At 48.1% G+C, this 24,824-nt stretch overlaps 2 protein-coding genes across 2 annotated transcripts; one reads left to right on the top strand and one right to left on the bottom strand.

Annotated features, from left to right (window-relative positions):
* Nucleotides 1–6,379: 6,379 nt before the first annotated feature.
* On the top strand, nucleotides 6,380–14,310 carry LOC135821115 (cytochrome P450 3A21-like). Its single transcript, XM_065334180.1, has 3 exons — nucleotides 6,380–7,581; nucleotides 9,019–9,216; nucleotides 13,447–14,310. The coding sequence occupies exons 1-3, from the start codon at nucleotides 6,561–6,563 to the stop codon at nucleotides 13,791–13,793; spliced, it is 1,566 nt and encodes a 521-aa protein (XP_065190252.1). The 5' UTR covers nucleotides 6,380–6,560; the 3' UTR covers nucleotides 13,794–14,310.
* Nucleotides 14,311–15,955: 1,645 nt separating this feature from the next.
* Nucleotides 15,956–20,447, bottom strand: LOC135821114 (pentalenene oxygenase-like). The gene is made up of 3 exons (XM_065334179.1): nucleotides 19,268–20,447; nucleotides 17,534–17,731; nucleotides 15,956–16,809 (listed from the first exon to the last, which is right to left on the bottom strand). The coding sequence occupies exons 1-3, from the start codon at nucleotides 20,286–20,288 to the stop codon at nucleotides 16,463–16,465; spliced, it is 1,566 nt and encodes a 521-aa protein (XP_065190251.1). The 5' UTR covers nucleotides 20,289–20,447; the 3' UTR covers nucleotides 15,956–16,462.
* Between the last annotated feature and the right edge of the window lie 4,377 nt (nucleotides 20,448–24,824).

Raw genomic sequence — 24,824 nt, 5'->3', positions numbered from 1 at the left:
GAGAATACTGTGATCGGTCAGAAAGGATGTAAGCTGAGCTTTGACGATCTTCTCGAGGAGGCGAGAAACGACTGGTAGTAGAGAAATAGGTCGATACGCAGTAGGCTGACAAGGGTCAAGGCCGCCACCTTTGAATAGCGGCGACACATTAGCAATTTTAAACTGACGGGGAACACACCCCTGACATAACGAAGTATTGAAAATGATGCTGAGCGAGGGAGCCAGTATTGATGCCGAGTTTCTAAGGACAATACCCGGCAAGTCATCATGTCCAGTTGCTTTTGACGCGTCAACGGACTGGAGAAGGGCCGTAATGTCCTCCGTCGAAACAGGCGCAAATTCCGTGAATGCTGGTGCTTCACGTTCGGCTGGTGCGTTGGCGCACAGCGCGTCTGGTCGTCCAGGGTCATGTACAACTTCGCCAAAAGTTCGGGAGAGGATTCCAACAGGTACTTGTGGTGGGCTTGAACTTTTCGCTCGTCCAGTCACCACGTTTATCGTATTCCAGAGCTTCCGTCCATCCTTTCCGGCCGACTGTAGGCGAGCTTGAAAATACTGATCCCTTAGCCTCCGATCTAGCTTGCGCGCGGCTGCGCGGAGAGTGCGGTGTTGCTCTCGCAGGCGGACATCGTTTGGAGAGCGTGAAAGAAGTCGGTGGGCCTTGTTTCGTTGACGCACAGCAGATACAAGTTCAGGACACAACCATGGGCAAGGTCGGCGCCTCGGCTTACGAGGAGGATGTTCACTCATCCATCCCACACAAACACAAAACAAACATCACGATGAGCAACTTCGAATCACTCTGGCTCGAACTTGACCTACCGAATGTATCACTTACAGTCGGATGCTCCTACCGTCCTCCAAACACAGATCCGTACACATTCTGCCAACAACTGGAGCCCTGTCTAGGTCTCTGCAACATGAACTCTCCGTTTCTATTGGTAGGAGATATGAACGCAAAGCACACCTCATGGCTTCCCACTGATATCACTGATAGAGCTGGCGACCTGCTGAGCTACCTACTAGACACTGCAGGATTAAACCAGCACGTGTCTTTTCCGACCTGTATTTCCAGAGGCAACTTGAAGTCCTGCCTCGACGTTGTCATCTCCAACGTACCAGAAGAAGACCTATCTGTCACATCGTATCCCCCTGTTGGAGCGTCAGATCATGTACTCGTCGGAGGACATGTGTCCCTTGCATGCCCACCACAAGCACCAACACCCCAGCAAAACGTCGAAGCTTGGCGCTGGAACTGGGACCCTGATCGCGTCGTCGCACTGAAAGAAGCCCTGAGCTCAATGCAGCTTTTGCCACCAGCTGAGGAAATCCCGCAGTTATCAATGACAGACCTCTGGTCGCATTGGCATGACTCGCTTATCAACACAGCACACTTGTACTGTACTAACTTCGCACCACGACGTACACACCAGACATGCCCAGGTCGGCGACCATGGATGACTCAACAGCTTCTTTGCAGCATTAAACTCAAGCATCAGCTCTACCGTCAGTATCTCAGAACTCGCAGCGCCGAGAACTGGCTCACATTCGTTACTCAACGCAATAGGACCACAACACTACTGAGAGAAGCTAAATCCGCCTTCGTATCCACTACCGCGCAAGGCGACGTAACTGGTGTCTCACAGCGAAACCTGTACAAGTTAATGAAATCACTGCGGTCGTCCCCGAAAAAGGAGCTTCCACCTATTTCAGCGAACGAAACAGTGGCTAGATCAGATGGAGAAAAGGCGGAAGCGTTTAACAATTTTTTCATTTCGGAAAGCCAGAAGTCCGTCTCCGGACCAACTGAAGCCGTGCCAGAGATTGGCGTGTCGCGCATCGTCGGAAGCGAACTGAAGGAAATCATCACCACTCAGGAGGAGGTCAGAAAACTCCTTTCCGCTCTTGATTTCCGGAAGTCGGCTGGGTACGATGGCATCCCGACGAAATTGCTCAAGATCACTGCAGACGAAATATCGTGCTCCCTCGCAACACTTTTCAACGAGTCTTTCTCGCGAGGCGAGCAGCCACAGGACTGGCGCGACGCCACTATCAGTCCTCTACACAAGAAAGCCTCTCGTGCAGAGGTCACCAATTATAGACCAATCTCGCTCCTAAGCGTTGTCAGCAAGGTTCAGGAGAGGATTGTTCACCAACGCCTCTACACCCACATTGAGCCCCACCTACCGGCCGACCAATCTGGATTTCGATCTAAGGATAGTACTGAACTACAGCTCTCCCGCCTAGTGCATGAGATTTCCGCCAGCCGAGATTCCGGTCAGGCAGTGTCAGCATGCTTCTTTGACTTATCAAAGGCTTTTGACCGAGTCTGGCATGCTGGCCTCCTGGCCAAACTCGAGCACCTCCGTGGCATTGCCCTTACCTGGCTCACAAGCTACCTGACTCGCCGCCGACAACGCGTCAAGGTTGGCTCCGCTTTGTCATCATGGAAATCCATTCCAGCTGGAGTACCCCAGGGCTCTGTCCTGGGGCCTCTTCTTTTCCTGGTGTACACGATCGACCTCCCCCCAGCATGTACAAACTCTCACACTAAATGCAGCCAGTTCGGCGATGACACGGCACTCATCGCGACGCATTACACGAGGGATTTGTCAGCTGCATTCCTCCAACGTGCCGTGGACGCAGCAGGACGATGGTTGAAGGATTGGCATCTCCTCGTCAACACCACGAAAACCGTCGTCCTTTCCTTCCAACCCCAACACACCATCCACATCACGCTCCACTTGACTCGGCTGCAGCAGGTCCACCAACATAGGCACCTTGGTGTTACACTCCAAGACGATATGCGATGGGCCCAACACATCATAGAAACCACCAACAAAGCCAAAACACTACTACACCAACTCCACAAGACACGTGGCACAATGAACGCTTCCAGCCTATTGTTAATATACACAACCTACATCCGACCCGTTCTCGAATATGGCAGCCTTGCCCTCTCGAACACCACACAGCAACAGCGGGACACACTGGAGAGAATTCAACGCCGTGCTATACGCATCTGCCTTCGGATTCCCCTCTTTGCACCAGTTCACCACAGCTCCCTCCTCCATCACGCAAAGCTCCCCACCCTTAGCTCACGACTCCTTGTTAAACAAGCCCTACTAGCATGGGACATCCACCACCAAACCTCCCCACCACACCTGCAACAACCACATCTTGCACCACAACGTCAACACCAACCATACACCCTTCGACAGACAAGTCCATCGGACACGCACACACGAACAGGCACCGAGACTCCCCCATCAACAGTGCCCTCACCCTCTACAACTCACTCCCTATCGACATCACAACCCAACCTCGTAGAAATTCTTTCCGAAACAATGCATCCAGTCTTCTTTTGAGCAGTACCTGCTCCTGCTCCGCGCATCCCCCTGGTTTCTGATATCTCGAACGTGTACTTAACTATCTCGATCACCCCTGCTAACATTATTGCCCCGCTTGTTTTTCATGATCCATTGCTTCTTGCCTCCCGGTTAATTTCCATCTAGCTGTTTCTGGCTAGTACCAGTTCTATCGCACTTATTAATCATCCTTATTGGCGTCACGCCATCGTGGAATAAAAGAATATATATATTTTTCCCTTTTCATTCCCGCAAACTGTACTAGAGTTGTGCTTGTGTATACCTCGGTATACTAATCGATGAGCATCTAACGTTCCGCCCACAAGTGCAGAACTCCCACTGAGACAATGTACGCTTACACCAAGATCTACACACTAGAGCAACGCTTAAATTTCAAGCGATGCGTCTTTGTCTTTCGCTGTCTGCATGGTTTATCTAGCCCACTTCTCAGCCTCCTATTCACTCCCCGCTGCACTGGCCCACATTCTGCTGCCACAACCCGGGGCCAAGCTACAGCTGCTCTTGTCTTGCCTGCCTGCCACTCCCGGTATGGTTTCCATTCCATTGCGTATCTTGGTGCCGACAGATGGAATGCGCTGCCTCCATCTTGTCGCCTGGCCGAGTCGCCTGCTTTGTTTCGCGCTCACACAAAGTCTCATTTAGGGTTCCCAGTAAAAAGGCAACATTGCCTGTTGGGAAATCCCTAACAAAATAAGAAAAAAAATAATAATAATAATAAGTAGAAAAGGTGTGTTCAGTGGTCTTCGCTAAACTAGCCTGTTTTGCTCATGGCCGTCGCAATTTATCAGCTACAGCTCGGAGAACTTTCTTCTTGTCAATTATACAGTCTACTCTAGAATATGCAAGTAATGCGTATGTGCACTGTTTGAAAACTACCCTATATAACAGGCTTGTAACGGTCAGCCATATTGCGATGAAGAAGGCATTTGGTTTAGATAGAATGACCCCAACTGCATTAGTTTTACAACGGTGTCATCTGTATTCGTTTGAGCAACGAGTTAATTTGAAACTATACGTTTTGGTCTATCGCTGCTTGTCATCAATTACTAGCCCCCTCCTTCAGTCACTGTTTCTCCTGCGTTCAGTTGGCCCGCACACAAATGCTCGTACTCGTGGCCAGGATACAGCTGCCTTAGTATTACCTACTGTACATATTGGGTATGGACTGCGCTCAGTTTCTTTTCTGGCGGCAGGTCGGTGGAACACTCTTCCTCCAAACTGTCGTCAGGCACAATCTGCTGGTACTTTTGCTCACCTCACAAAGATTCACCTAGGGTTCCCTGTAACAAGGCCATGCCTGTTGGGACTCCCCTAGTCAAATAATAAATACTACTACTACTACTACTACTACTACTACTACTACTACTACTACTACTACTACTACTACTACTACTACTACTACTACTACTACTACTACTACTAGTACTACTACTACTACTACTACTACTGCTTATCACTGAAATCCAAACCCAGGGCCAGGGCATGAGTCAAGTACGCCCAGAGCGTGTGCACTCTAGAGGCTGGACCTGCAAACACTGGGCCCATGAGATGTGGACAAAGTATAAATAAATAAAACTATAATTATAAATCACAATTATTAGGGTCCAGCGGATTCTGCCGGCAGAAAAATTGGCAGAATTCGGTACTTTCTCTGGTAAGTTTCTTGCATGTTTGGTATGTGGATAAAAAAGTTGAGCAGAATTCGAGGAATTGCCCGCCATAAGGTTTGTATGGTTCTGCCAATTTCACTGCTTTTCGAGCAGAATCTGCCACCTTTTCGAGCAGAATCCGCCGGTCCCTAATCACAATGCACTTTAGTTTAGGGCGCAAACTAACTGTACATGTACTTGACTCACACCCAGGAAGATTTCATTGACTCAATGAGCAGCACAGTGTTGAAAGGAAGAGATGGGAAATAGTGGGGTACCGGGTTTAGGTTGGAGATAGCCTTTGGCTATGTCTTTGTCTTCCCACGGTAGCGCTAAGTACACTTATCGTTATGGCCGGGAATGCTTTACTTCAGTGCAGGCTCAATGTTTTGTAGCTGAATTGCGTACTTTCGGAGCGCTCCGGATCTGGTCACAGTGCACTGTTCAGATAATTACAACTCTGTCCCATTGTTTCCTGCATGATTGCACAACACAGTGTACATGTAGTTGCTTTGCAGGACTGACTGCGAAAGGGTTTCGGAACTTTCCAGCGCACACGAAGCCGAGTCACCGTACTCCGTAGAGCGCATATCATGACAACACGCAAAATCATGCAGGCTTGCATTTCGTGGCCTTGTGTTTCAGGACAGCACCCCGCGCTCAACATACTATCAAGAGTACATGGGGGTTATGTACTCAGTCTCTTGATAGTATGTTGTACTGTTCATTGTACAGTAGCTGCAACACTGATGCAGACTGCAGTGATGGTCTGCGGCCTTTGCCGCCGATTCCCTGCATTACCAGTACAAGTACATGATGTGATTGTCCAGTCAATGTAGCCCTGCGGTCCGTGGCCTGGCCACGTCAGTCAACCACTGACCACAAACTGACGAGTGCAAAGCAGCCTTCAACAAAATACACAGGATTGAAGTTTTAAAAAAAATTCAACAACAACAACAACAACAAGGCGCTAGGCTACGTATGCCGTATCTGTGCAATCCATACCGTATCCTGCACATACGGTGCACATATACGGCATATCCATAGCGTACAGTAGTATCTGGCAAATAATCATGTACCGTGCACAGCTAGCTACGGCATGTCTGTTATACCGTATCCGGCACATACGGTGCACAGATACGGTACCAAACGGAGTGCTGGGCGAGACAGTCAAAATTAATCAATGGTCACAGCCACAGGTGACAGGGCTTATCCGTGCAGTTTGACAGGTCAGCTGATGCCCGGCTGTCCAGATGTACGAGTAGCTCATCTTTTTTCATTAGATGCACAAGCACCTAAAGTTACTAGCTAGACTAAAATCCAGTACCACCATCGATCGTGGATAAAAAGGATTGCATAACTTGGAAAGACTTATTTGAACCAGAGCGAGGTCAGATTTCTTGGTTGTGTTCCATGTAATTATTGTGTCTTGTCGCTAGCTGTGGCGGCACGAGTACGTCGACGGTAGATTGTTTGTTGTCATTCTCTGAACGTATGCTCATAGCATTGGTGACGAGGCACGATGCTTGATGTCGCTCAGTTGCTGCTGTATTGCGGCGTGCCGCTCCTGTTTGCTGTGTGGTATCTGCAGCGGCAGCGGCAGGGTGCATCCCAGACCGGAACGGGAAAACTTCCCAAGCTGCTCGAACTGGGCTACAGCAATTGGACGGGGCACATCGGCTACGTCGTTGGGCAGAACAATGCCGGCCCAGGCGAACATATTTTCAACCTGCACGAGCTGATGCAGAAGGCTCCGGAGCCGGTTGTAGCCCTATCCCTCTTCGGTCCCAGATGGCTAATGACTCCCATCTATGCTGTCATGGATCCAGTCCTCATCAATGTAGTGACATCAAGCAGCAAAACGACCCGCTTCGCATCCTTCGAGTACAGCTCGCAGAGCGTCATGGGCAAGAAGTCCATGAGCGCTCTGCGCGGCGACGAGCTAAAGCGACATCGCAAGCTGCTCGCTTCCAGCATTCTCAGCAGAAAGGCGCTGGGAAGGTTGGTGGAACTGATGGGTAACGTCACAGACGCATTCCTGCAAAATCTCCCGCAGCCCAAGGCTGGCGAATCGTCGTTCGCACTTGATCTAGCTGACGGCGATCCTATAGGACTCATGCTCCTGGATGTATTCTCCTTGTTTGGATTTGGAACACAATCAACGACAACACCAGAGGGTCTGGCTCAACGAGAGAAGGTGAAGATTGCAATGAACTTCATCTTCGACATGTTTGCGGATCGAATGTCTGCTGCTGGACTGGCCAAGTACCTCTCATACCTCAACTTCAGCAAGAGCCGGCAATTGGCAAACCACCACAAGTTCATTCGTCAGGAGATCATCATCCCGGCTATCCGCCGCCGTCAATCGGACATCAATGAGGGCGTGGAAGTGCCCAATGATGCCCTGACAGTCATGTTGGAGGCTGGTGATGACGACTCGCCAGCTTTCACCGAAGAGGAGATCTGCGACGAAGCTATACTCATTATGGTTGCATCGTATGAAACAACGGCAAACACAATCCTGTGGCTGTTCTATCACCTTGGTAAGAACATGTGGGGTTACTGGGTTGCATAATTGTGTAGGGCATTGACCTAAATAATCACTATACAGTATACCGATTCGATTGTTGTTTTTGCACTCTTCGTCGTCTTCGTCGTCATTGTCATTTTTACTCGCGAAACCCAATGAAGTTTTGTTGTCTCGGGGCCATCCGTAAATGTAGGTATCTATTTAGAAAGGAAGACTAATCGTTCAGGGGGAAGGGTTGAGCTAGGCGCCGGCGGATTCTGCTCGAAAAGGTGGCAGATTCTGCTCGAAAAGCAGTGAAATTGGCAGAACCATACAAACCTTATGGCGGGCAATTCCTCGAATTCTGCTCCATTTCCTTATCCACATACCAAACATGCATGAAACTAGGCCTAGACCAAAATTAATATGCTAAAAAAAGAGCATATTATGCTCGTCGCATATCAGGGAAAACGTCCATAATATGCCAAAGGCTTAGCAAGATATGCAAAAAGATACGCCAAAATATGCTCGACATAAGCAGAAAGTGTAGATCATTTCAGTAAAATTACAACCTTGGATTATTCATTGGCTTCACGGCTATCATGCTTATGGTGCAAATCAAAACACATGCGGAAAAGTATGGCTGGGGCGTGTCCCTATGCATATGCTTGACCCTTGCCTACTATAGTACATGTCAGTGAAATTCCAAATTCATCCATAAAAGGCATTTCTGAACGCATTTTGTCCATAATAATTATGAATGTTTTGTCCTCATTTTCTTCAGAATATTTGAATTATATGCTGGCTTCATTCCAATATTCCCTTTGTCGCTCAATATGCCATATATGAACTGTCTCACAAAATATGCCGAAATATGCGCTAGCATATTTGGTCGAGGCCTACATGAAACGTACCAGAAAAAGTACCGAATTCTGCCAATTTTTCTGCCAGCATTATCCGCCGGTGCCTAGGTCGAGCACGTGTTCGTTTCTCTAAAAATATCGATGCATAGTTTGCATGTGTGAACACTTCCAGAAAAAAAGAAAAATACATAGATACTATAATACGAGCCGTCAGATGCGAAAACCGACCTTATGGGAAACACTGCACAGTGCAGAAAAATGCACTTGAAAGTTGGCGAGTTTCCGCACTGGTGCGCCTGGACAACCAAGCTACAAACCTTCGTATTTCAGTCAAATATCGCCATTTGTACATGTTCGTTTCTCAGGGAGGATGGAGGGGAATCGAAGAGGATTAGGTAGAATCAGCTGCTTATGTCTTACTTTGCACATTTTGTGGGCTAGGCTGACTTCACCTCTGACTTGGAAGAGAGAACACGGCAAGTTACTAGCTTTTCTATTTTTATAGCAAAATAAAAAGAAGACCTTTTGTCTATCTCTTCGTCTCTCACTCCCTCACTCTTCTCCCACCCACCCCCCCCCTTATTTCCTTCTTTTGCTGTCCTTCCCAGCCATGCATCCGGAGTGTCAGCAGCGTTGCTACGAGGAAGTGTGCCAGGTGATGTCATCGCACCCACCCGGAACCCAGCCAAGCATCACCGATATCGACCAAATGACCTACCTGAACGCCACTCTGCAGGAGTCCAACAGGCTCACGCCAATTGCACACGGCATCACTCGCGAGACCGTGGAAGACCTGGTGCTTGGCGGTGAGCGTTATCAATATTGCATATTAATTTTTTTAAGAGAGGACCAAAGGTTAACAAGTTATCAGTTGTGTGTGCCCAACACTAACCGATATGAGCAAGATACCCTTACTTGCCAACCATACCGGCTTTCCCGGTATACTACCGGGATACTAGGTTAACTACATCGGAATACTGTACCGGGGATTTTTGACATTGATCGAAAAACTACCTGAATTGGCACTGAACCATGAGTGTTCAAAAAAAGGTAAATTTGTGGTGTGACAAGGGCGCATGCGGCCACCGAATCATTCACAGAATTACACATGTAGGGGCGATCTGATGTTAAACTCCGGTTTCTGCCGCAAAATAGGCAAAAATGGTCAAGAAAAGCGCCAAACGAGAAAATAGCCGGAATTTGCGAAACCCAGCAAATAAAGGGGAGTGAGTGAAAATTTAGGGAAACTTGGTGTGTGACTAAGGGATTTGCTGCATCACGTCTAGAATGCGCAAACCAACAGCCTCCAACTTGGAAGGTTCTAAGTTATGAAATAACGTAAGGAAGGGGAAGGTATACTTACATGTAGTATTGAGTTCTTTTTTTACGGTCTCTGCTGGGATGCCGACTACACCATAGCTCAGTGGTTAGAGCATCGCTGGCTACAAGCGAGGGTCCCCGGTTCGAGTCCTGGTGGTGACAGTCAACTTTTTCTTCAGAGTTTTCCCGTTTGCGACTTCCCCTTAAGCCAATGAGAATCCTTTTTATATTTTTTCCCTTTTCTTTTAAATTGAATCCTATATATTTGATTTCGGGACTCCCAACAGGCGGAAATGCCTACTGCCAGGGAACCCTAGATGTGTTTTAAGGTGGCGGCGAAATTCAGCGGGTGACCTACCTTGGCGACAGCCCGTCGGCAAAATAACGAATTGCAAGAAAAAAAGAAAAAATTTCACGGTTCGCAAGAAAGCCATAACAATAATATGCATGCGCAAATCTAGCAGTTTTCCATCATGGGTGTTGCAATTATGGTTGTCGAAGTCTGTTGTACCGGCATTGTCATCTGAAAGGACGCTACGGTTGAGTAAGTTCATACGTACGCCAGTCACCTAGTCACCGTGCCCGCAGGCTACAACTTGCAGCCTGTTTGGTTGCGTTCCTGTCACTCAAGTTGAACCTTTGAACCTTTGAGTTGAACCTTGGTGTGAAAGTTTTTGCCTGCAGGCACGGTGACCAGGCAACTGGTGTGCGCATGAGCATGTGACCGCTTACTCAACCGTGTTCGATTGGGAAACGGCCGAACGCTGCATCGCAGCCTTTTCGGACCGAAACCAGTCGACTCAGCATCCAAAAGACTACAACATATGGGCCAATCGCGGTCGTCTGTGCTTTTATAAGAACGTGATGGCGCTTTCAGTGACATTTTGCATACAAATCCTCATACAAATCCCCATCTACCAGGGCGCAGTCACCCAGTTTCGGTGGAAGTGGCGAGTTCGATGGGGAATAAAGGAGGAAGGGAGCATCTCAGCTTCCTCGGACCAAGACCATTCGACTCAGCACCCCGGGGACAACAACTGGTGAAAATTTGATTTTAGGGTATACTTCCCCTTTATTTCGTAGGCTTCACAAGTGAACTCTGTTGCTGGAAAAGTTTTACAGTATCGGGTTTTTCCAAATTACACTCATAATCAGTCAAAATAATGAATTTAAAAAACGAGATATGCAAAACTCCGAAAAAATCATAGAAAATTGGCCCCGGCCACGGCCGTAAGCACTTGCTATTATTCCCGTAGCTATGCGGAAGACGTTACGGGTCCACACAGCTATAATTTGGTGTTTGTTCGTTTGTGCCATCCGTCTGGCGCTATCCCGTACCTGTCCCGTACCACCAAGAGTACCGTACCATTAAGAGAATGAGTCTATATGGGAAGTGTATCGGGGGAATGCATGCAGGCCGATAGTGCAGTGCATCGAGCATTCAAGAGTTGCATAGTGTAGACACGCTACTGGTCAAGCGAGCTAAGACAGAGATCCTTGTCGTCAAATCTGTCAAACCAGGTCTCAGTCAAACTGGCTGTTTGCGAGTGTCTAGATAGCGCGCCTGTTCGCTGACATGCTGCAGTTCCATTGTCTCGAGGTGGCCCACCTACCGAGGGGTGCCGAACTGAATCTGGGTCCCTTCGTGGACATGTGGCAGTTCGGTGTGATGTCTTTGAAAGTGCTGATCAGGAAGTTCAAGCTGCCCTGGAGAGTCTCCAACATGAGCAATCAAGACTGCCACTATTTTATGGCAAACCTGCCGGATAAGAGCACACCGGAAGACCTCGTCCCCAACCCATATCCTCTGCAGTTCCAGAAACCCATTTTCCACAACCTGCCGCAATTCGCGAACTCCTGTAATGGTAGCCTAGTGGAGGCGCGGTGCAATCAACACGAGTTAGCTTTCATTCTTCTTCTCTCAGGTACACACCTGGGATATATTATAAGTAAAAGAAGAAGCGGCAAATAAATAGAACTTTCTCTCCGGTGCACACCTGGAGGTTGAATACTTCTTCTTCTCGGCTTTGTCGTTGCTATAAAATGTAAAGAAAACAGAAATGCGCAGCAGCTTTTATGCAACAGATGCCGTACGCTTACATATGGAGAAACACTAAATATACATCAGGTAAAGTTCCGCATTAGTTCCGTAATACTTCTATATTAGCCAGGCAGGGATACTACACTTCCTCTTTACGAACCTTCTGTGCCTGGACGCCAATGACAGGTTCAGTGCAGAACGCGTTATGCTGGGATGAAATGGACACATTTTGTATGGATATTTGTTTTCGCTGGGATACGATACGTACGTTCAAATTGAGTGAGATCCTGGTAACACGAAGGAGGACCAGGCCACACCTGTTGAGAATGTTCAGGATGCTGTACAAGCCGTACACTGGCGGTCTGTTCTTACCAATACTTGATTGCACTAAACAGAGAGTAGAACGCTCGGGATGCAGAGACTTTTCGTAGTACTTGAAATGAAAGAAAAACTTGACAAGAGCACGTACAGCTTCTTTGCGTCCTGCTCGGCAAACCGGCAGGAATTCACGCCTCGGATTACCTTCGAAATCCGGCAGAAGCATTGTTACCGCTTCAACATCACTCTCGAATAACGGGGCACCCCAGCAAAGTCTGCTCTCATTTGGTTCTTTTCGGTCTAGAGTCAAAACAGTCGTTGGATCTGCGAGATGAGTGGAACGAAGCATACTAGTAATATGATAGTTACATACTTCACAGAATCTTCGCAGCTCTGGGAATGTGAGGCCTCCCTCGCGAGCAGGTAAATCCATGACGAACGAAGACCTCAGTTAACCCAAATGTATCAGCACTTTCAATGTCTACACATCTATTTGGTAAGGGCCTGGTCAGACTGCGGCAAATTTTCGGTGCCTGACGAAAAAAGTAAAGCGTCAAGAATTTGAATCGCGGTCACACTACACATGTGGGGGGAATGAAAATTCAAACTTGATTTCGAGCGTCAAGTGGTAATCTCCACGAACGACGTCAAATTCCTTCACCTTGGGGATCGTCAACACCTTCAGTGCAATCCTTGCAACCATCCTTATGAGTTTTGTTATTGTCCGTGGCCAACTAGCTCTTCGAGATCGAGATGAAAAAAATCAGTGAATAATTACACTGAATATCAGCGTCAATGGCGTATCAGCGTCAAACTCCTGTTTGGCGCGGAAAAGCGTGGTCCGTTCTTGCTTTTTGTTTGGAGCGTCAACTCTCGCTTTTGCCGCTCTGGCGTCACGTTACTATGGAGATTTGGATTACAATCAGAGGATTATTTCGACTTCGCCGCAGCCTGACCAGGCCCTAAAGAGGAAACTGTGAACAAAACAGAACTACTTCAAGAAGTAGATATTTTCTTGAACATGTAGGTGTGAGTTTTACACCGAGGGGCAGTCATCAGACAACACTTCATGCACAACTTGCGAGCAGCCCCGTAAACCTCGTCTGTCTGTCTGTCAGTGTCTGTATGTCTGTCTGTCTGTCTGTCTGTCTGTCTGTCTGTCTGTCTGTCTGTCTGTCTGTCTGTCTGTCTGTCTGTCTTTCTTTCTGTCTGTCTGTCTGTCTGTCTGTATGTATGTATGTATGTATGTATGTATGTATGTATGTATGTCCACCTGTCCATCCATCCGTATGTCCGTCTGTCCATCCATCCGTTCATCTGCTTGTCTGTCTATCTATCTGTCTCCTCAACCCTGCAGACTACGTCATACCGAAGGGGAACACGGTCATGTGTTACTTTCAAGGATCGGCCGTCAGCGAGGAAGTCTTCACTGACGCCAAGAAATTCGTTCCCCAAAGGTGGCTCGATCATCCCAATGGCGGGGCCAAGAAACCCGGCGCTCATTCGCTGCCGTTCGGCAACGGGCCGTTCCGCTGCTTTGGCAAAGCGATGGCAGTGCAGGCCATACGCACGCTGTTCTCATCGTGGATCCAGCGCTACCGCTTTGAGATGATCACGGAGGACATAAAACCGCGCTTCCGCATAGCCTACTATCCGTCCCAGCTCACCATCCGTATGTTTCCACGGCAGCAAGAAGACCAGTGATGGAGAATTGCCATGAATGTGGTCACTTGAATCTTGCAAGAATACCTTGTGATATTTTTTTGGCATTGTTTACGTGCTATTTTATATCACTATTGATCCTTTATAGTAATCTGTGTTGCAATTTGTTAAATTAGTACAACAATGCTTCCTGATGAGCGTTGTGCGAAAGCTAGTTCGATGCATTTTTATATTTTTCATCGTTCCTATTACTGCTCTTATTATTGTTCTTCACATTACATTTCCGTCATAGTTATTTCTTTGTCCAATCACCACTTTCTCTAGAATTTGTTCGTGACATCTCAATTAAACCTTCGTAACATGACGCTTCAGCTGATTCTGTTTATTGCCATCCTAAAACTTCTTGCCTGTTCAAATACTTGTTCATTTTTTTGCTTTTATAGAAAATTTCCCCCTATTACATCTCGTCCTTATCTTGCTCTTGCCGAAGGAGCATTAGGTATTGATTTTAGGGATACCCCCTCACAGACAGATACATTCGGTGCTTCCCCCCCCCCCTCCCCCCTCCCCCCTCCCCCCCCCCCCCCCCCCTGGTGAACAGAGACAGTGATTTACTTTTTCCGATTCATTTATTTTCCATTGATTTCCACTCACAGTAATCCCTATTCCCGTGCCGACATTGATTTTCAGGCAGCGGTGTTGTCATTATCCCTTTACTGACTAATCTTTCCAATCCAGTTGAGCTGCATTGTTAAGTGTTACGCGGATAAATTTTCCGGATATGTTTACAAGTACTTTTCTAGCATCAAGTTATAATAATTATCATTTTTTAAAAAATTGGAATCGGATGTTGAGTCACCACTTACCAGAAGCAAGATCCAAGTGAATGCATAATAATTGATCTCGTTTGTAGCCATTACCTGGCCATTACGTCGTTCACTCCTCATACATGTATAAAAGCATGCACAAAGAAAATAAACCTTTCTCTCTGGCCTCAACTACGTTGTTGTCGGGTTGGCCATTGCAGCGATCAGCTATAGGGCTGACGTTAAACTTTAAAAAGAAAGTGTTTTCTTCGGAACCAGATGTGCGTCATGCTGCCTTCATGACACCATGCAGATTCAGTCGCCGCCAGTGGACAACATTATAGATAACATCCTCTACAGCTGGCAACTCAATTTCGAGGTTTCAGGCTGAATAGAGCTCGTGCACCCAGAATCTAGGCAACAACAACAACAACAACAACAACAACAACAACAACAACAACAACAACAACAACAACGTGAGAATAAAGATTTGAAACAACAACAATAACAACAACAACAACAACAACAACAACAACAACAACAACAACAACAACAACAACAACAACAACAACAACAACAACAACAACAACAACAACAACAACAACAACAACAACAACAACAACAACAACAACAACAACAACAACAACAACAACAACAACAACAACAACAACAACAACAACAACAACAACAACAACAACAACAACAACAACAACAACAACAACAACAACAACAACAACAACAACAACAACAACAACAACAACAACAACAACAACAGCAGCAGCAACAGCAGCAACAGCAACAGCAACAGCAACAGCAACAACAACAACAGCAACAACAACAACAACAACAACAACAACAACAGCAACAACAGCTTCGAGCTACCCACAGCACGCACAACCCGGCTAAGAGATTCCCTCACTTTATTCTTCCCTTGACCTCTTCAATAATATCCCACTCAGCCTCCGGCAATTCAACCCCAGACGAGATTTCAAAGTAACAATCCTAACCTCTAGTTGTCTCTTCAGTATGTACCTGCACACATTGCTCAGCATATCTATATTCCCATTGTTCCCAGTCTGCGTGATAAACTCTTTATAACCATCACTACTATTTCTGCTTGCAGATAAACTTTGATTTCTCTTTATCCGATCCCACGAGAACATCACGTACCAATGCACAGATAACTAACGCTTTCTCACGCACTCTTTACGGCGCTACGTATCACAGGCATGGTAATTGTTACGCTGGGCTTGCCACATTCATAGTATAATTATAGCAGTACTCTCAGGGCTGGGTCAGTACCAATTTTCGCTGTCGATCGATTCAGTTCGTGGAGCTCAGAGTTGCGAAACCGCAACTGCTCGTTCTTCTGTCTGTGTATGACCCTGTGTGTACATGTGTGAGTGTACTAGTCTGTCAATATGCTTGTGAGACAGACAAAATAATAATCAAAATCCAAATCCATGATACGTTTCTATTGAAAATTTGAAATGGAACACAATGTCAATACGACAGAATACAGTAGAGACTTAGTCAAGTAGTATACTATAGTATTTATTCGTATTTCTCTAGGGCAGTCCACACAGACCTACATGTATGGTCTCCTTACGGGGTACCCTAGCCAATCTAGGATTGCAATACGAAATTGACTTGGTGAAGCAGCAAGGCGGACCGATGCCGGAACTGAGTTCCAGCGGTCAGCGGCTAAATAAGAAAGAGAGGAATAACCAAACCGAGAGGAGACTCGTGGCAGTACAAGTCCAAGCGAGACTTCACGAAGTGCTATATGTGGGTCTTCACATCCATATAGTCCATACCTAAAGTTCCTGAGCTAGGAACAAGAAGTAAAAACTTTCTCCAAAACATCAAAAGTGCAGAACTGACTGAGTTCACGGGACTGCTTGATCATTGGCCTTCTTGTTGCCGTGGAAACATTCTGATGGTGAGCTCTGATGGGTAGTAGGCTAAGCGGATGCGTGGTTTCACGTCCTCCGTGATCATCTCAAAGCGGTAGCGCTGGATCCACTGTGAGAACAGTGTGTGTATCGCTTGCACTGCCATCGCTTTGCCGAAGCAGCGGAACGGCCCGTTGCCGAACGGCAGCGAATGAGTACCGGGTTTCTTGGCCCCGCCATTAGGATCGTTTAGCCACCTTTGGGGAATGAACTTCTTGGCGTCAGTGAAGACTTCCTCGCTGAGGGCCGATCCTTGAAAGTAACACATGACCGTGTTCCCCTTCGGTATGACGTAGTCTGCAGGGTTGAGGAGACAGATAGACAGATGGTCGGACAGACAGATGGGCAGACAGACAGACAGACAGACAGACAGACAGACAGACAGACAGATGGGCAGACAGACAGACAGACAGACAGACAGACAGACAGACAGACAGATGGGCAGACAGACAGACAGACAAACAGACAGACAACAGTAAGTAACGGAATCACACAACAGAAGCAAGACTTGATAATGACCAACATTTCAACCATATTTATTTATATTATTTTATTTTCTGTCTGCACTTCATGGCACATAATGCAAATAGCCAATACAAGGAGGTGTGAGTGAAACCAACCACGGACTGAGGGCACAAATGCAAATTAAAGAGAAAAATAGAAAAAGAAAAAAGAACGTATTGGTCGTCTTCAGAATGAACACTCAGACACACAGAATACCCCTGCCCGTCGCAGGCAGGGGTATCTACAGATTGTGCAGAAGAGATGCGGAGGTGCACACTGTTGTTTACCTAGTCTTGCTTTTTACTCTACATGTGATTTCCAGTCAAATGACCCTGGACAAGGAGACCACCTGGTAACAGAGACCACACTTTGAAGGTCCCTTGAGCGGTCGACTTGACAGGTTTTACTGTATTTGCAAGATCAATGAAGGGAAACTGATGTTCTTCGTGTGCTCTAGCACATACACTGTACACAACCATAAGATTTAGGTACGCGTAAGTGGATTTCGTAAGCTCACCGCCAACCGCGAGGTCTTCCACGGTCTCGCGGGTGATGGCCTGTGCAATGGGCCTGAGCCTGTTGGACTCCTGCAGAGTGGCGTTCAGGTAGGTCATCTGGTCGATATCGGTGATGCTTGGCTGGGTTCCGGGTGGGTGCGATGACATCACCTGACACACTTCCTCGTAGCAACGCTGCTGACACTCCGGATGCATGGCTGGGAAGGACAGCAAGAGAAGCAAATAAGGGGGATGGGAGAAGAATGAGGGAATGGGAGACGCGGAGATAGACAACAGATCACTTTGATTTGGAGTATGCATAATAAAGCTCTTGATATGCCATGTTCTCTCTTCCAAGTCAGAGCTCGACGTTAAACACCATCCACAGCACACGCAGAGTATCACAGAGGCAGTTGACCCCCCTCCCTCCCCCCACAGAGGCAGTTGACCCCCTCCCCCCCCCCCCCACAGAGGTAGTTGACTCCCCTCCCCTCCCCCCACAGAGGCAGTTGACCCCCCCCCCCCCCACAGAGGCAGTTGACCCCCCACAGAGGCAGTTGACCCCCCCCCCCACAGAGGCAGTTGACCCCCCCCCCCCACAGAGGCAGTTGACCCCCCCACAGAGGCAGTTGATTCCCCCCACAGAGGCAGTTGACCCCCCCACAGAGGCAGTTGACCCCCCCCCCCACAGTGGCAGTTGATCCCCCCCCACAGAGGCAGTTGACCCCCCCCCCCCACAGAGGCAGTTGACCCCCCCCCCCCACAGAGGCAGTTGACCCCCCCCCCCCCACAGAGGCAGTTGACCCCCCCCCCACAGAGGCAGTTGACCCCCCCCCCCACAGAGGCAGTTGATCCCCCTCTCCCCCCCCCCCCCCAGAGGCAGTTGACTCCCCTCCCCCCACAGAGGCAGTTGACCCCCCCCCCCACAGAGGCAGTTGACCCCCCCCACAGAGGCAGTTGACCCCCCCCCCCACAGAGGCAGTTGACCCCCACAGAGGCAGTTGACCCCCCCACAGAGGCAGTTGATCCCCCCCCCCCACAGAGGCAGTTGACCCCCCCCCCCCCCCCACAGAGGCAGTTGACCCCCCACAGAGGCAGTTGACTCCCCCCCCACAGAGGCAGTTGATTCCCCCCCCCCCCCGCCAACTACCATGTAGTGCCATTTTGAGTATCAGTTTGATGTATCACTTTTTTCAAACAATAAGAGGACGGAAAAGTGTTTTAACTCAGAGTTAAAACACTTTTTCCGTCCTCTTGTTTGAACTAGCTCTGCCTCTCGGTATTGAGCACTCTCTTGGACAGTCTGGAATCTTCCTGTTTTTATCTCTGCCAGGTGCAGATTCCTGGAATATGCTACCCCATATCTGCTCGTACATGTACATCAATCACTGAATTCCTTGGCCACTCTGTATGGCGACAATAGTCGCTTGGATTACCCAATTATAAATAACAACAGCGACGAAGTCGACGGCGACAATACAGAGGTTAAGATGCACGTTATTTCCGACGTGACGTGCAATTTCACGTCAAATTTGGCATAAAACTCCAAATTCCCACGCGAGCTGCAGGTCACTCGCTTTGTTTTTCGAAGCGCGAGCTAAATAACGTGAGCTGAACTAAGTTACTTTCACGTCACGTCAGAAATAACATGCATCTCAACCTCTCTAATAACAACAATCAAACCAGCAAAATGATCATTTTGAAGGTCAATGCCTTAACCAGTTTTGCAACCAAGTAACCCCGCATGTTCTTACCAAGGTGATAGAACAGCCACAGGATTGTGTTTGCCGTTGTTTCATACGATGCCACCATAATGAGTAGGGCTTCGTCACAGATCTCCTCTTCGGTGAAAGCTGGCGAGTCGTCATCACCAGCCTCCAACATGACTGTCAGTGCATCATTGGGCACTTCCACGCCCTCGTTGATGTCCGATTGACGGCGGCGGATAGCCGGGATGATGATCTCCTGACGAATGAACTTGTTGTGGTTTGCCAATTGCCGGCTCTTGCTGATGTTGAGGTATGAGATGTACTTGGCCAGGCCAGCAGCGGACATTCGATCCGCAAACACGTCGAAGATGAAGTTCATTGCAATCTTCACCTTCTCTCGTTGAGCCAGACCCTCTGGTGTTGTCGTTGATTGTGTTCCAAATCCAAACAAGGAGAATACATCCAGGAGCATGAGTCCTATAGGATCACCATCAACTAGATCAAGTGCGAACGACGATTCGCCAGCCTTGGGCTGCGGGAGAGTTTGCAGGAATGCGTCCGTGACGTTACCCATCAGTTCCACCAACCTTCCCAGCGCCTTTCTGCTGAGAATGCTGGAAGCGAGCAGCTTGCGATGTCGCTTCAGCTCCTCGCCGCGCAGAGCGCTCATGGACTTCTTGCCCATGACGCTCTGCGAGCTGGACTCGAAGGATGCGAAGCGGGTCGTTTTGCTGCTTGATGTCACTACATTGATGAGGACTGGATCATTGACAGCATAGACGGGATTCGCTACCCATAAGGGACCGAACAAGGATAGGGCTACAACGGGCTCTGGAGCTTTCTGGATCAACTCGAGCAGGTTGAACATATACAGGCCTGGGCCGGCATTGATCTTCCCAACCACGTAACCGATATGCCCCGTCCAATTGCTGTAGCCCAGTTCCAGCAGCTTGGGAAGTTTTCCCGTTCCGGTCTGGGACGCACTTTGCCGCTGCCGCTTCAGATACCACACAGCAAACAGGAGCGGCACGCCGCAATACAGCAGCACCTGAGCGACATCAAGCATCGTGCCTCGTCACCAACAGGGGCCTACGTTCAGAGAATGACAACAAACTACCGCAGAACCACCACAGCGACAAGAAACACGAAACCCAACCAAGCAATCGGACTTCGTTCTGGATCACGAACTACGCCTAAAATTGTACTTCAAAAATTCACCACGTTCGTTCATTCGTGTTGTTGAAGGCAGCGAGCGTTGCACTCGTACTCGTAGATCTACGATCGTAGAAGTCTACTCGTCGCTCTTGACTTGATTAGCCAGTCTTGTACTTGTAAGTTGTAGGCCGGGTTGTCTAGTAGTAGTAGTAGTGTATGGTCACTAATGTCTTGTGTTAGTTGTAGGTCTATTGATTATGTCCTGACACGAGTAGACCTGCTGACTGTCACACAGCCGCAAAGCGGGACCTCAGGGCACCATGGGCACTGCGTTGTCAGTGTTGCGCGCGGCCGACAGTGCTTGGTGCGTGCTGGAAAGTAAAGTTCAGAAAACCTTTTGCAGTGCGCCAGACGAACTACAGTGCTGGCAGCTGAAATCCGACCCCCCTAGCGTCTCGTACGGATCGCTAACGCGGCTAGCGTACCGCTAGGGCCCAGGAGGGGGTCGGATTTCAGTTGCCAGCGCTGTAGTACACGTAGGAAACAATGGGGCAGAGTTGTAATGTACTACTAATGATCTGAACAGTGCACTGTGACCAGACCTGGAAGGCTGGAGTACTCTGAAAGTGCGCAATTCAGCGTTGCTGGGGGATAGATAGCCCAGAGGCTGTCCAACTTAGTACCCCACTCTTTCCCGTCTCTTCCTTTCTACTTCAATACATTGTACGGGTGTGCGGGAACGAACTCCATTGTAGGCATTGGCGGACAAAAAAAGGTGGCAGATTCTGCTCGAAAAGCAGTGAAATTGGCAGAACCATACAAACCTTATGGCGGGCAATTCCTCGAATTCTGCTCCATTTCTTTATCCACATACCAAACATGCATGAAACTTACCAGAAAAAGTACCGAATTCTGTCAATTTTTCAGCCGGCATAATCCGCCGGTGCCTAGAACGAAAAGGAGAAATCACTTATAGAGAGCGACACTAGGCCTGGGAGCTGCAATGCAGTTTAGAGATGTTGCCTTGCCAGCCAGAACCAATGAAACATGACGATCAAGGCCCTCACAAGCGTGGCAATCGTCACAACTAAGTGATCAAGTGTGCAAAGAAATACCACACACAAGGGGAGAGAGAAAGAGGAAAATATAGGTATTCTATTTTCAAGGATTTTCCAGAGGAAAATCGGTGACTATCAAAGGGAGTCTCCTGGGGGAAAGGAAGTGAAGGTGGCTGTTATGAGTGAGGGAGGAAGGGACATGATAAGGTGAAAAATATATTATTCGACAGAGCCTGAAAGCTCAGAGCCCTACGCTATGCTTTTTTACCTAGCTCATCATGCACGTGATCACAGTCATGTTGGTCAAAAGTGAGACACAAGACACAAGACACAAGCCTGACAAGGGGTTATTGCACTGCACGAAGACGAACACCAACGGGATGGTAGTAAAATAGCTTAGAGATTATATGCACAAGTTCAACACTTTCTTTTGCTTACATAGTACTGGCTGTGTGGGGTAGAGGCAAACAAACATAGATTATAGGGACATTGCCTCACAGGTAAAGACAGACAGATAGACAAACAGACCGAAGGACGGACAGACCGATGCATACACACTTTTTGACCTTGGACTTGCCCAGTGCCGAAGGCAATGATAGCGAAAGGACTAATTCAGAAGTAATTCAGCCGAAACCGGCAGTAAGCTTGGGTTCACGGCAGGTCTTCCCGCATGCGCAGCGAAATTCTGGACTTACGCTCACACACACACACACACACACACACACACACACACACACACACACACACACACACACACACACACACACACACACACACACACACACACAAACATTGGGCCATATCAGTTGACAAGTAGCGATGTTTGAGAATCTCTCTTCCTCTCCCCTCATTCTTTCCCCTGTGCTAACAGTATTGCCTTTCTATCCTACATGCATGTTGTCCTCCCTCTGATTGCTGAGAAACGGAATTGATGATTATAATATTTAGAAAGGACCAATAAGTTACGAGTTTTGACGAACAGTACACCAAGGTAACGAGATGATTGTACAATCAGATAGTGCGACAACAAGGCACAACACTGACCGGGATATCGAGACATTCACCGTCGCCCTGACACTTACCTGGTTGAAGTCCTGCCTGGGAGCGGTTTTTCCAGCCGTGCTGCTACCCACAGTCAACTGGGAACTTGTGGCCAGGCACAAGGGGTACATGGATGCAGCTAATGGGGTCGTTCGCGGCACTTGTGTCAGTGGTTGTGAGACTTATCCACTCACCCCCACCGTTAGGCGCTGCATCTGCCGCTAGGGTTTATCGGGTGTTAGCGGCCGTCGTGAGTTTTTTAGGGTTTTACGTCGGGCCCTAGACGACTGCTACGTTGGCCAACCGGACAACAAAGAAGTTGAGACCAAAGAGAATGACTTTATTTCTTGTGCATGCGTTTGTAGAATGACGTAATACTCAGTGAGTCAGGTCGCTACAAGTTCCCTTCGGGAACGGACACGATATTAAAGTTACTTTATTTTTATTTTTTTACTTTACACTTACATTATACATGTACATGTACAGTACATGTAGCTCCAACACATGTGCATGTACGAAGCGCGAACCAACACCCTTCCAACTTGAAAGGCTCAGGTTAGGAAAGGTCCAACGAGGATTCGATAGCAAATGCTGCTGTCTGATGTTCACTGAAATGCGTGAAACTTTAAAAAGATACAGCTAACACAGCCATTCGCCTCTGTTGTGTGTGTATACTGCTCTGCACATCCGTGCATTGAGCACTCTACCGCGAGCTGCCTAGGCCGGCCTTGTTTGCAAAGCAGTTCCTATAATGTCGGTCGACATGCATGAATAACATGTGAAACGATGATTGCCAGGCACACAACGAAAAGGAAAGAGGACTTGTTCAGAACTGTTTTCTTGTTACATTCATCAGTGAATCTACGTAAACAATGGAATGGGGACATATCTTATATGGACAGATAAAAGTGAAAATAAAGAGGAAGAAGAGAGAAACAAAAAGATGATTATCCTGTCCCCCGCTAGATACATTGTATTCAGCGGGGGACAGTTTCAGCAGCTATTAACAGCATGCATGTGTGAATAATACCATCATCAGCACCATCACACAAGTCTTGTGATGGTGCCAGTGACACAGCCCACTCAGTGTGCGGCAGTGTGCGATTTCTCACCTGGACATCCTGTATCCAAGCCTTCCAAAAGCTCACAGACGTCCTCTGCACCTCGCATTCCCTGACCAATGACTATGTGGGCAGAAGATTCGACACGCCATTGCCATGGCTACTTGCCTTCAGGCTCCAGTCCTGTGAGGCGTCATAGGAGGTAATGATAGCCGGCCCCCCACCACCATGGCTGCTGCATGTTCCCATTGCTTGCACCACATGGCTTTTTGAAAAAAAATAAAATAAAAAGCCATTTTATTAGTCTACATTTTTGAACTTAGAAGTTGCGACTTCGGCGGTAATAGTCATGAAGTTGATTGTTCCAACTAGAAACACACGCTCCTTGTCGAACTAGACAATTGATTGACTCACGACTGCCATCCGGAGCACACGAGGAGCATGTCGCACCTTCCTCTCGGCAAACCTGCAAGAAAGCACCACTCCCTGCTCAATACTCAGTGTTTCGGGAAATTCACCCCTCATCAGTTGAGCTTGAGTAGTAGGCTGAGGAAGATCGTGCCTGAAAAGCACCACTTATATACTGCTCTCCAGGCCAAACCATCACCAGGGATACAAACTTACAGAGACGCTTTGTTTCCAGCGCGACAAACACCTCGTTGCTGGAGGTGACAGCGTTGTGAATAGATATATTGGCTCTCAACGTCTGTTGTTGTTGTTGATTTTTATTTTGCTGCGCAAGGCCAAACGGGCAATGGTGCCCAATTCTATGGAAGCGAATTTCAAAAGGGAGAGAGCTACGGGGAGAGAGAGAGAGAGAGAGAGAGAGAGAGAGGGGGGGGGGGGAGGGAGGGAGATGATAAGCAATTTTGCAGCGTCAACAGAGCGATTTTGCAGTGTCAATAGAGCGAATTTGAAGCGTCTGTTTAGCACAACTCCATGGGCGACTCTGACTCACGCTGCTACCTGGGGCTTCACGAGGTGTTTGTCGCGCTGGAAACAAAGCGTCTCTGTAAGTTTGCATCCCTGGTGATGGTTTGGCCTGGAGAGCACTGTATAAGTGGTGCTCTTCAGGCACAATCTTCCTCAGCCTACTCAAGCTCAACTGATGAGGGGTGAATTCCCCGAAACACTGTGTAATGAGCAGGGAGTGGTGCTTTCTTGCAGGTTTGCCGAGAGGAAGGTGCGACGTGCTCCTCGTGTGCTCCGGATGGCAGTCGTGAGTCATTCAAGTGTCTAGTAATAGGTTTTTCATTTGACCCGACGAGACCACACGACGCTTGCAGA

Source organism: Sycon ciliatum, chromosome 7 (assembly GCF_964019385.1).
Source record: "Sycon ciliatum chromosome 7, ocSycCili1.1, whole genome shotgun sequence".
Taxonomy (NCBI): domain Eukaryota; kingdom Metazoa; phylum Porifera; class Calcarea; order Leucosolenida; family Sycettidae; genus Sycon; species Sycon ciliatum.
This window is presented reverse-complemented; position numbering and strand designations above follow the sequence as displayed.

What these genes read in the sequence shown, in the direction of transcription:
- LOC135821115 (XM_065334180.1), top strand. Translation starts at nt 6,561, where the DNA reads ATGCTTGATGTCGCTCAGTTGCTGCTGTATTGCGGCGTGCCGCTCCTG. An exon ending in GTGGCTGTTCTATCACCTTG is followed by an intron (nt 7,582 to 9,018) that starts GTAAGAACATGT and finishes TGTCCTTCCCAG; the next exon opens with CCATGCATCCGGAGTGTCAG. An exon ending in GGAAGACCTGGTGCTTGGCG is followed by an intron (nt 9,217 to 13,446) that starts GTGAGCGTTATC and finishes TCAACCCTGCAG; the next exon opens with ACTACGTCATACCGAAGGGG.
- LOC135821114 (XM_065334179.1), bottom strand. Translation starts at nt 20,288, where the DNA reads ATGCTTGATGTCGCTCAGGTGCTGCTGTATTGCGGCGTGCCGCTCCTG. An exon ending in GTGGCTGTTCTATCACCTTG is followed by an intron (nt 17,732 to 19,267) that starts GTAAGAACATGC and finishes TGTCCTTCCCAG; the next exon opens with CCATGCATCCGGAGTGTCAG. An exon ending in GGAAGACCTCGCGGTTGGCG is followed by an intron (nt 16,810 to 17,533) that starts GTGAGCTTACGA and finishes TCAACCCTGCAG; the next exon opens with ACTACGTCATACCGAAGGGG.